The following is a 10,730-nucleotide window of genomic DNA, read 5'->3' on the forward strand; positions in this document are numbered from 1 at the left end:
GAAACCTTGTGTGTGTGTGTGTGCGAGGAAAGAGACAGACAGTGTGTGTCTGTGTGCAGGAGCGTGTGGGCGTCTCTCTTGTGGTGGGCCAACAAAATTAGTTTACCATCAGCTATACGCTCCTCCGATTTTCTCCCCGCGTTCAGTCTTCTCCCTCTCCCCCTCTCCCAGGCTCACTCTATAATAGAAGCTCAGGTTCTGTTTTACAGCAGGGCCTTGAGGGGACTACTGTAGCCAGATCCAAACGTTTGGCTTCATGTAGATTGAATGTTTTATGGTTATGGACATAATAGTTTAGTGCAGGAGTGTCTCAGGAGGATCCGCCCCCACACCAGTCTCTCTTGCTCTAATCCTTAAACCAGGCAGGGGAGGGAACCAGAGCCACTATATGAGACATTCCCATATTATAAGTAATCGAACCCAGGCTGTACGTCCAACTTCCTCCAAGGGAAGTCTAAGGGCAGGAAAGGCCTCTTTGATGCCAGGGTCTTGTGTTGAGGCGGTGCCTGTTCTACTGTTGGGTAATGAGGGGTGTGATGGTGGCGTGGCCGTGGGGCTGACGGGTCAGGCGACTGCCCTCCAGGCACGCCCATCAGGCGTGCTTGGGCGTGTCCTTTATATTGGTGTGCAAACAGAGACAAAGGAGAGACAGAAGTAGATTGAGTGTGTGTGTGTGGGGGGGGGGGGGGGGGTGGAGGGGGTAGGAATCCAGTAATGCTGTCAGGGTCAAGTTGAGTAGATTTAGTTTGGTTTTCAGCTTTTTTGTTACACTTAAATGCCAACGAAATATTTTCAAATTAGATACCAGCATATTTCAGTAAGCATATGTACATATAGTGCATTATAATAATGAAACAATACATGTATAATTGCCAAAGGTGCCTGTATGTATAGCTGTGTGTGTGCTGAGAAGTCCATAGGCAGCAGGTCAGACATGTTAACTCATTCAGGCTTCCATATCAATTGCCAGGGGTCAAAGGTTGAATCATTTGTGACTTTCACTGCTGTGACCCTTTCTTGTTTAACGATGTGGGTGTGTGTGTGTGTGTTTGTGTGTAAAATGGCAATGAATTCAGCCAAAGACAGGAGATGAGACTATGAATGCACATTTGGAGTCGAGGGAAGAGTGGTGTGAAGGTAGCTCTGGTGTGGGATTCTGAGGGGAGCTTACATCGCTCCAACATTCTGTGGTGTAAGAATACAACCTCACCTCCTAGCCTGGGTCACAGCAATTTGGGCCTGGGGGGCGTATATAAACTCCCTCTGCTGATAGCCAACACAGATGTGTGTGTGTGTGTGTGTGTGTGTGTGTGTGTGTGTGGACTGACTGCACATGGCTGAGGGTCTTAAATCTGTGTTATATTAATGAAGTCTAAAAAGACTGATATTTTTAAGGAGTCATCATAATGTAATAGTGTCAGTAATCTATTCCATTTTGAAATAAGTGAAGCCGATGCCTTGTCCTTAATACTGGGATACAGGGAGTCAGGTGGCTGAGCGGTTAGGCAATTGGAGTAGTAATCTGAAGGTTACCAGAATGTCGATTTTCGGCCGTGCATAATGACGTTGTGTCCTTGGGCAAGGCACTTCACCCTATATGCCTCGGGGGGGGGGGGGGGGAATGTCCCTGTACTTACTGTAAGGCGCTCTGGATAAGAGCGACTGCTAAATGACTAAATGTATATGTCATACTAGTGTAGGGCTGTATTGGCGACCTGAATGATACAGCCCCTTTGTTATTGGTCACTCAGACACTTTGCACAAAAAGGACTGTAATGTTAAAATGACAATCACACCTTAATGACCTACCTCTAGAGAGGTATTACATTCTAGTTATATTTTTAATGTTGTAACATGTATATTTACAGAGTTTGTGCATGCAGTAGTCCAACATGTGTTTACATATTTCCTTGTCTTGCCAAGGCATCACAGTTGGTCTACTGCAGCCTTGAGTAATGATGAGTGATGGTCCAATCTGAATTTGTATTAGACAACCTGTCTTTCATATGGCCGGTGTACCTATTTTAGTATGCAGATGTGGGTGTATATGTGGAGAAGTTTTACCAATCACTGAGCTCTGTTTACTATACAAGCTCCGGTGCGTTAGGCGCCTGGCATCATTGTGAATACCTTAACGATAGCTTTGAAGGTATGTTTTGTATTGGATTCTGTTTCATTATCATTGTATTGATCATCTTCCTATTTAGATATAAACAATTATTGTGCATTTAAGTTCCTGTTCGCCTTGTACGTATCCATCACACTTCAGCGGTGAAAACCTTGATCAAGTTGGGTTCATGTGGCTAATAAAGGTTTCAGACATGCACTCTCCAAGCAGGTTTTAACTTAAGGCATCTGACTCACTTACAGTAGGCTTTCCATGCTCATACTGTAGCCTCTAGGGGTCAGTTTGCATACTGTGATGGTGGTCCATATCTATAGTCGAGATAAACGGCTGATTAGTGAATATGCATACTTTAAGGCCGGTGCCCTGATCAAGCAGACATCTTTTTAGCTACGTCTGAGTTTTATATCATTGACTGTTTAGCGTTCAAGGTTACAGGTAACAGACTTTCTAAATTCATCCATTTCTAAATCGGAGTCAGATATGAACGAGTCAATCTCCCTGACATAAAACCGAATTGGGGGACAAACGCAAGCGTCTCCGGCCTGACACTAGAGGTGAAGAAGCTACATACCAGAAGCAGATGTTGATGTACTTTAATGGTCCAAAAGAAAAGAAGTGGCACTTGAGCCCTCAAAAGCATCGAAGATGTAGGTGAACAATCGATGCATGAAATAAGGTCAAAATCAAGATTGACATAGGATTCAACATAAACAACATGTGTCTTGAACATTCAGATATCAAGCAGAGAAACTTGACTTTGTTCAAACCGAATGCGTCCATTCCTCTGTACAAGTCCGAAACTTCCCCCTTATAGGACAACAACAACAGAAAAGGTTATCGAATAACGAAAATAGTTCACAAATCGTAAACACAGCAGTGACGGTTCCTTTGAACTTGTTTCACTCGAGTATCAAACACAAGATACCCTGTCAGAAACACAACTTGGTCACGGTGACACAAACACTTGAAACGAGACCATAGCTGGGAAGGTTCGGAGTTTGACTTTCCAGCAATAACCCCCCCTCTCTCAAACATCGAACAAGTCACGCTCCTCGAAACAGTGGCAGTCCTTATAGTGGTCACAAAATGTCCCAGACTCCAGCGTCAGAGGCAGGGCCCCTGACAAAACGCTCAGCCAATCGACGCAGTTCAAAATGGGGTACGTTCTTTCCCGGAAAGCGTGCGAGACTGTGTGGAGGTGTGTGTTTTCGTCTGAAAAACAAAAAACAAAGCTCTCCTCTGTCCATGTCTAAAGTCACTCGGAGGTTGAAGATCCACTGGACAGCGAGCTGGACGGCGTCCCGGCCAGGACGGAGGAAGAAGTATTCGCCGAAGGGGTTGCAGCGAACGGCCCAGACCTCTCCTGGGGGGGTCGTACCGGCTGACGGCCTCGGGGGCCACCCCCACCCACCAGTCCTCCATCGGCACGGCCACGTCCCAGCTGTGGCTCCCCCGACTGAAGCCCTCGGAGCCCAGGACCCAGGGGCCCTGGAACTTCTCAGGGTTGGCTGGTACCTTCACAGTGCTCCTGTCTCTCACGCAGGTCAGGTCCTTGGAGAGGATGAGCCAGGGGGTCCGAGTGTTGGGGTCCAGGGAGACTGGGGCTGAGCAGGAAAAAGACAAGCCAAAAAGTCGATGACCCCAGAAGAAACACACGAACCAACGTCACCTTCTCCGCGTTAATGAGAGGCTGTGCTGATACAAAATCTCAACAGGGTGGACACTGAAGGGATTCCTGATCTTCAATAAACCTTCCCATGTCGACTCACTGTATTTAACAAGTGTCTTCATCGCTTCCCAGACGTGGAAGCCTAGGTTTCCGATGTGTTCGGCCACGTTCAGCAGGGTGTTGGTCTCTGGTTCCAACTGGATGTTGAGGTCCGAGGCTCTGGGACAGGGCATATCACAAGTCAGACAAGATGTCGGTGTCAACTTTAGGAAACAAACTCAACTAACAAACGCGTGAGAACGCTCACTTACCTTTGTAATGTGACCTCAATGTTCTGCTGAGAAACAACAACCAAAAGCAGTTTATTCATATCCGTCCATGGCTTCCATATGACCAGTACCGGAGGAACCATTCTTGTCACACTGGAACGTGTTTTACCTGATTGAAACTGGAACATTGTTCGTTCAGCAGCTCCTCCATACAGGATATGGTCTGTGTTAACGCAGACCTCTGGTCCTCCAGGTCATTCATCCTGTCCTTCAAAGCGCAAGTCTTCATCTCCAGCTCCTCCTCCAGTGCTGCCATCCTCGCTGCCTTCTGCATCTTCAGGAACCTCTCGAGCTTTCCAAACTCAGCTTTGATCTGCTGCTCAGTGCTGAGGGCCTGCGTCTGCAAAGAGAGACGAGGACGAACAATTAGCCCTACCAACGACACCTACTACACTGGCTGCATGCTTGTCTCCTACGCAGCGCTGTTTCTCTCAGCCTTCCTGATCTATCATATACCAGGACTGGGTTCCGCTCCTTAGCACTCAACACATAGTCCTCTTTGTTCATGAGAAATGAAACTACTCGAACTGTTAATTGGACAGAATGTAACTGATCCGAGACGTTGTCAAAACATGTTCGTGAAGCTTACCTTTACATGCGCTGCCGACTCCTCACAACACAGCTACTCTTCGTTGCATTTCCTGAGTGCTGTCGTGTCAACCGCAGATTCTCCTGGTTGGATATTACGAGTTAGAACATGTGCCTCATTAAGGACTGGAGAATCTTTCCTTAAGAAAAGAACAACAATTGACGCGGACTTGGAAGTCACATTAATGGCCCAGTGGACAAAAAAACATACGCTTTCCAGCTCATTTGTGCCATTGGATATCCAGACTGTGAGTTGTATCATTAGAAGATGATAGCTCTGCTGCTGTTATCTAACCTTTGGGTCCTGCTCAGCTCTTCCAGCTCTTTCCTGTAGAAAAGCCCGGCAAATGCTCTTCAAGGAGAGGTTGATGCCCTCATCAACCTCAACCCAAAATCACGCCAGACTTTTCGAACACACGGTTCACAATACGTGTGGCTGCAATTCAGTGTGACCGGGTCACTAAATATGTCCTCACAAAGGACATGACAGATCCTTCTCGGAAAGACCCCACAATTTTCCGTCCATTTTTTAGCACTGCCTGCAAGTTAGAAATGTGTAAGGGGTTATGGATACGATTAAAGATGAATGTACAATTATTTTTCTCTGTAGTTTTAGGACATAAGATATGGCACCAAACTAAAACACACACCTTTCATCACTACAAATCCTTCATTAATATGAATTAACTACTTACAGTAGTGAAGATAACTATAAAAACGTATATTTGCCATAGCTAGCAACCAAATCACAACTTCTAAAGTGAGATATAAAAGTTGAGATTTTTCCTTAAACTGTTAGCCTAGACCATCTACAATGTAGAGAAGCTGTGAGGCTAGCTTACATACAATTAGGCTATGTTGTAGCATTCAAGCTAACATACTGTTGCCTAAAAAGCCTGAATGACCTCTTCTAGAAAGCCTATTTTACTCATGAAAAGCCAATACTTACCAATACCCCAATAGTGTGAGATGAATACTGTTTCACGGTGTCGTAAAGTTAAAATGAGAAAAACGTATCTAGCACCCATGCAATATTTTTTAAAAACATTTCCGGGGATCCCACTGTACACGTGACTTTGAAGGGCGGTGGATAAAGAATGCTTATATACATTTGAAAATAATCAGCAGATACTTTACTTTCTAGTTTTATAACTGTCTAGCTGATAATCACATCAGTACGGCTACTCCAAGGGTTCTGCTCTGTGTTGTCGGAAGGCATTGCACAAGTTCTTCACAATCAGATTACTCGGAGGGGGCTGTAAAGATAACTTCCTGCAGACGGGACATTCTTTAAATCCTTTGCTTCTCCAGGACTCCTGAACACAAGCTTCGCAAAAACTGTGACTACATCTCAGGAGTACAGGGTCTTTGAAGATGTCCCTGCAGATTGGACAAGATAGGTCTTCTTCTGGAGAATACGAACAGGAGCTCATGATCTGTAATGACGCAAAAATAAAACTCACTTGATACCATTTAGTATCCTAAACTAACATAAGCATCTAGGATGCGCTTAGGGACAACTGTCTGACGAAACAAAGTCATGCGTTTATAGTTAAGCACGTGGAGGAAGATACTTGCTCCATGCAACTGTGATGTCACAGTATCATCAATCAGGACTTATATACAAGCGACAGGGTTGTGGATTCACATTGTAGTAACGTTAGACTGTGTAACTGCAGCATGATTAACTCAAATATAATGGATATTCTAGCAGAAGATGTAGGCTACATAAACTAGTCAGTCAGTTTCGGCTGTTCGTTGACTCAGACCATTTCACAGATGGCATTAAACTTACAGCACAAATCTTTTCTTCAAATTGTTGCGCGATGAGCAGGTCATATGTATGGCTTTGAAGTCTGGTATATCCCACGGTATACGACCCTAACCCTTAGTCTAACTGGATATACATTTCCCAGGTCAACAATGAATCAGATGACATGTTTGGTATTACACGCAACGAAGTAACTTTGTCAACACTGGAACTTCCTGTTCGTGTCACGTGTGTGAAAGGGAGGAGCTTACTTTTGGTCCTGAGCAGACGTTCATCAGAATCTGAATCAGAAAGGGTTTTATTCGCCATGAAAGTTTGCACAGACAAGGAATTTACTTGGGCAGGAAGGTGCATCATCATCATCATCATCAAAATAATGGATATCATTAAATTGTAGACCACTTCTACTACAATGTGAAAAAATATCTGTGATAGAAGGTTGAAAACATGATATCAATGGTTTGATAAAAATATTAACTAATCCATTCAGCAATGAATTATTATCTGAGTGTAGGATGAGGCGTGGGGCATCCGTTATACTTGTTATAGACACCATGAAGTTGTTCCAAACGGTTATATATAATTTAACATGTCAAAAGTTGCACAGAATCAGAGTGTACCTGGGCTGTCTGCAACAGTTGTCATTCTATAACTGATACCAACACACATACACACAATCTGGGGAATTATTTCCAGCAGTTACATCATGTAATTACCAGAGGATCTTACCAGTGAAGAAGTGTTAAATAGCAACCTCACTTGACAATGGTGGCTACAACATTGTCAACATGTCTGTATAATGTTCATTAATAATTCTGTTATTATCAGTTGCTTTTAGATTTTGTAACATAGTGACAACCTGGGATGAGTGTTTGTTCATGAATAAGTGACCCACAGACAGCTCCTGTTGAGCAGTGACACCATTTGATGACCAGCAGTCAATCCGTTTCTTATCACACTATCAAAAGATCCAATAATAATCCAGTCTCTGTCTGCTGGTGATCTAGCCTTGAAGGAATGTAGAATTGCCACTCATACACATACATGCTGAATACACACACACATACACAGGCGCACGCACGCGCACACACACACACACACACACCATGTCGTTACTGAACCCCTTTTGTATTGCAACAGGAATTCCTGCTATGCTTTTACTACTAATGAAAGAAGGAAGAAAAACAAACAGCCATCCTAAATTACAAAAATGGAAAATAAGTGAGGGATAAGGAAGAAAAAAAAGAGTGAGAGAGGAAGAGGTGGAACTAGAAGATAAAGATCTTGGAACTCTTTTCTTCTAAGGCTCCTGTGAGTATTTTATATAATACATATTTTAATCTTTTCTCAAAAGCATGCTGTAAGCCCAAGCCTGAAATGAGAAATGAGACATTGATCCAGATTTTCATTTGAGGTTTAGAAACAACAGATCCGTGAATACGTTTCACATCTATTTCACCCGGTGAAAATATCCACATTTTAGTTGCCTCAAATGCAACCCAACTTGTTTTTTAATCAACATTCATCATTCAGTATTTGTCTTTCATCTTTCACCCCTGGTTCCCCCTTTCCTCTTTCCATTTCCTCTCTGCTTTCACTCTTTCCGAACTCTAAATCATTTCTCATTTATGAACCTCTGCTTTAGCTCAGAGTGTGATTAAGATAAAGTCCGGCCAACTACTGGAACCTTTTATAACATAATAATACCCTTTCAATGATCGATCATTCCCCTTTGGCCAAGGAGCATGGAACAGGCATCGCAAGTGAATAGGTCACATGTTATTCTACTGAATATTCTATTATCCTATAGCTCAAAGTGAAATAAACACATTCATCTGCAGAACAGATCCAGGTTCTCAGAGCAGTTGGGCCTGTTTTCATAACTGCCTTAAAACGTTGTGGAAATTAGACTTTGCCCCAAAACATTACGGAGCAAATCAATCACATTTGGCATTATGGTTTTTCTCCAATGGGAAAAGTGTTTGTGTGTGTATGTGTGTGTGTGTGTAGGCGAGAGAGAGAGAGAGAGAGAGAAACTAGTCTGTGTCATGCTGTACCAGCAACAGGGTGATCATAAACGTGGAGGGGGGGGGGGGGGGGGGGGGGGAGAGCATTTTTATGTCACAGCCATCTTATACCTGCCAGACACACCATTAATCACACACAGGATGAGCTGGAAGAGACGCAGACGGAGGAGGGAGAAGAAGGATGAAAGGAAGAAGAACTCCCAGTGCTCCGAGTGACAACATGCATGTGACCTGCAGTGAGAGAGAGGGAGAACAATAGAAGGGTGGAGAGAGAGAGAGAGAGAGAGAGAGAGAGAGAGAGAGAGAGAGAGAGAGAGAGAGAGAGAGAGAGAGAGAGAGAGAGAGAGAGAGAGAGAGAGAGAGAGAATGCCCTCTGGTATAATAGTGGACGAAACAAATGGCAGAGAAAGGGTTAAAGGACGTTAAAGAGAGGTGACTGAGAGGGAGGGAAAAATGTGAAGAGTTGGAGGGAGTAAGAAGAGAGATTAGAGGTGAGAAAACGACAAAAGAAAAATGCTAAATAATAAGCTGTGGCATTAGGAATTGGGTTCAAATGGAGCAGACCAAGAAACTGACAAGCGTGGTGTACACTCAAGGTCAAAGACAGAACTTCCAGACACCACACACAAACACACACAACCATTTTCATGTGGTTGTTTCTCCATCTGCTCTCTGTTAGCATGTCACTCTCGGTCTCTCTTTGTTCATTTGGCCGTGCTCTGGTTTTTCTCATAAAGAAAGACCAAATAGTAAGATCAGCGCCCTTTCTTTTCCTCTCCAGGCATTTTTCTCACTTAGTCAAATTCATCCTGCTTTCTTTTACCCCCTTCTCTCCCTTTCAGTCTGTCTCTGTCTGTCTCTAACGGTCTCTCTTTCTCTGTCTCTCTCTCTCATGCTCTCTCTCTGTCTCCAAGCTAATTCCTTGGCTAGCTCCAATCTCTGTTGTTTCCTGTCATGTATGAATTTGGTTGGAACATGTTCATATCTATCAGAACCACAGGACCCCAGTGCAGCCCTTCACACACGCACACCCACCCACACACACCCACACAAACACCCACACACATCGCACACACACACAGCACACACAGGGGGTCAGATGGCTGTTCAGTCTGGACTGTGTAAAGGCCATAAGGGGGAATTGAATCTGTCAGCCAAGACCTCACAGACTGAAAGAAGGACAGAGAGAGAGAGAGAGAGAGAGAGAGAGAGAGAGAGAGAGAGAGAGAGAGAGAGAGAGAGAGACAGAGAGACAGAGGGAGTAGAAGGAGAAAAAATGCAAGGCAACGCTTTAATGAGTCGGAATGGATGAATAGAGAAGATTGACAGGGGGAGTGAGACAGTGGGCTTCTGGGATTTACTTTAAACATTTGGCATTCAAGATTTAATTGTACACACATGTATGTGTTTGCATGTATGTGTGTGTGTGTGAGAGAGAGAAAGAGAGAGAGAGAGAGAGAGAGAGACAGAGACAGAGACAGAGACAGAGACAGAGACAGAGACAGAGACAGAGACAGAGACAGAGACAGAGAGAGAGAGAGAGAGAGAGGTTGACTTGTCCAGTCAGGGTCTGGTAAGAACACATACCAGTGGACTGATGGTCAAGTGTGTCAGAGTGTGTGGTGTTACCCTGGTAACCCCCCAGAGAGAGAGAATCAATACACCCTCAGCCTCAGGTTACAGCTAATGCCCTAGCTCTCTTAACAAGACTGTGTGTGTGTGTCTGTGTGTGTGTGTGTGTGTGTCTGTGTGTGTGTGTCTGCGTGTGTGTGTCTGTGTGTTTGTGTGTGAACAACATACTGATGGAGCCACTTCAGACCCGGAGCTAATTCAGATAGCAAATACTATCCTGTACTTGGCAGTGTCCTTCTTTGGTTTTACAAGAACAAAAAAAAGTCACAATACTATCCACTCAACCCCAATCCAGTGCATCACAATTGGATCAGCGTTTTGGCTATAAGGCTTGCTCCACATCTTTTGCTCAGGTAAAAGTAAAGTCTCTCTCCGGCCTTATCCCTCACACCATCTCTCCATCCCAATCAATCTGTCTCCCCCCTCCCCCCTCGCTAATGCACTCTTTCATGTCCTCTCCTATTTCTTTCTCTCTTTTTCCTCCTCTCTCTCTCTTTCTCCCCAATGTCTCATGGCCCTTTTGTGAGCCCTCTACATTTTTGGGGGTAATGTGATCCTCCCTGTTTCTCCCAAGGGTGGTCCGCTC

The 10,730-nt window shown here is 44.3% G+C and overlaps 1 protein-coding gene across 4 annotated transcripts; it reads right to left on the reverse strand.

Annotated features, from left to right (window-relative positions):
• Nucleotides 1-2,706: 2,706 nt before the first annotated feature.
• On the reverse strand, nucleotides 2,707-6,701 carry LOC124468596 (E3 ubiquitin-protein ligase TRIM35-like). 4 transcript variants are annotated; one of them, XM_047021417.1, is made up of 8 exons: nucleotides 6,510-6,701; nucleotides 5,664-6,150; nucleotides 5,010-5,253; nucleotides 4,716-4,798; nucleotides 4,236-4,466; nucleotides 4,109-4,131; nucleotides 3,898-4,016; nucleotides 2,707-3,732 (listed from the first exon to the last, which is right to left on the reverse strand). In XM_047021417.1, exons 5-8 carry the CDS (start codon nucleotides 4,398-4,400, stop codon nucleotides 3,278-3,280), a joined length of 762 nt encoding a protein of 253 aa, XP_046877373.1. In that variant the 5' UTR covers nucleotides 4,401-4,466; nucleotides 4,716-4,798; nucleotides 5,010-5,253; nucleotides 5,664-6,150; nucleotides 6,510-6,701; the 3' UTR covers nucleotides 2,707-3,277. The 4 variants fall into 4 exon arrangements, with proteins under 4 accessions (XP_046877373.1, XP_046877370.1, XP_046877371.1 ...); XM_047021414.1 differs by having other exon boundaries at nucleotides 4,109-4,134; XM_047021415.1 differs by having other exon boundaries at nucleotides 4,109-4,134; nucleotides 4,716-4,854.
• Nucleotides 6,702-10,730: the final 4,029 nt, after the last annotated feature.

Source organism: Hypomesus transpacificus, chromosome 6, assembly GCF_021917145.1.
Source record: "Hypomesus transpacificus isolate Combined female chromosome 6, fHypTra1, whole genome shotgun sequence".
Lineage (NCBI taxonomy): Eukaryota > Metazoa > Chordata > Actinopteri > Osmeriformes > Osmeridae > Hypomesus > Hypomesus transpacificus.

Bases quoted from the DNA above. Each gene is read 5' to 3' on its own strand.
- LOC124468596 (XM_047021414.1), bottom strand. From the start codon at position 4,400: ATGCAGAAGGCAGCGAGGATGGCAGCACTGGAGGAGGAGCTGGAGATG. The intron at 4,017-4,108 runs GTAAGTGAGCGT...GCCCTGTCCCAG, and splicing joins ATTGAGGTCACATTACAAAG to AGCCTCGGACCTCAACATCC. The intron at 3,733-3,897 runs GTGAGTCGACAT...TTTCCTGCTCAG, and splicing joins GAAGACACTTGTTAAATACA to CCCCAGTCTCCCTGGACCCC.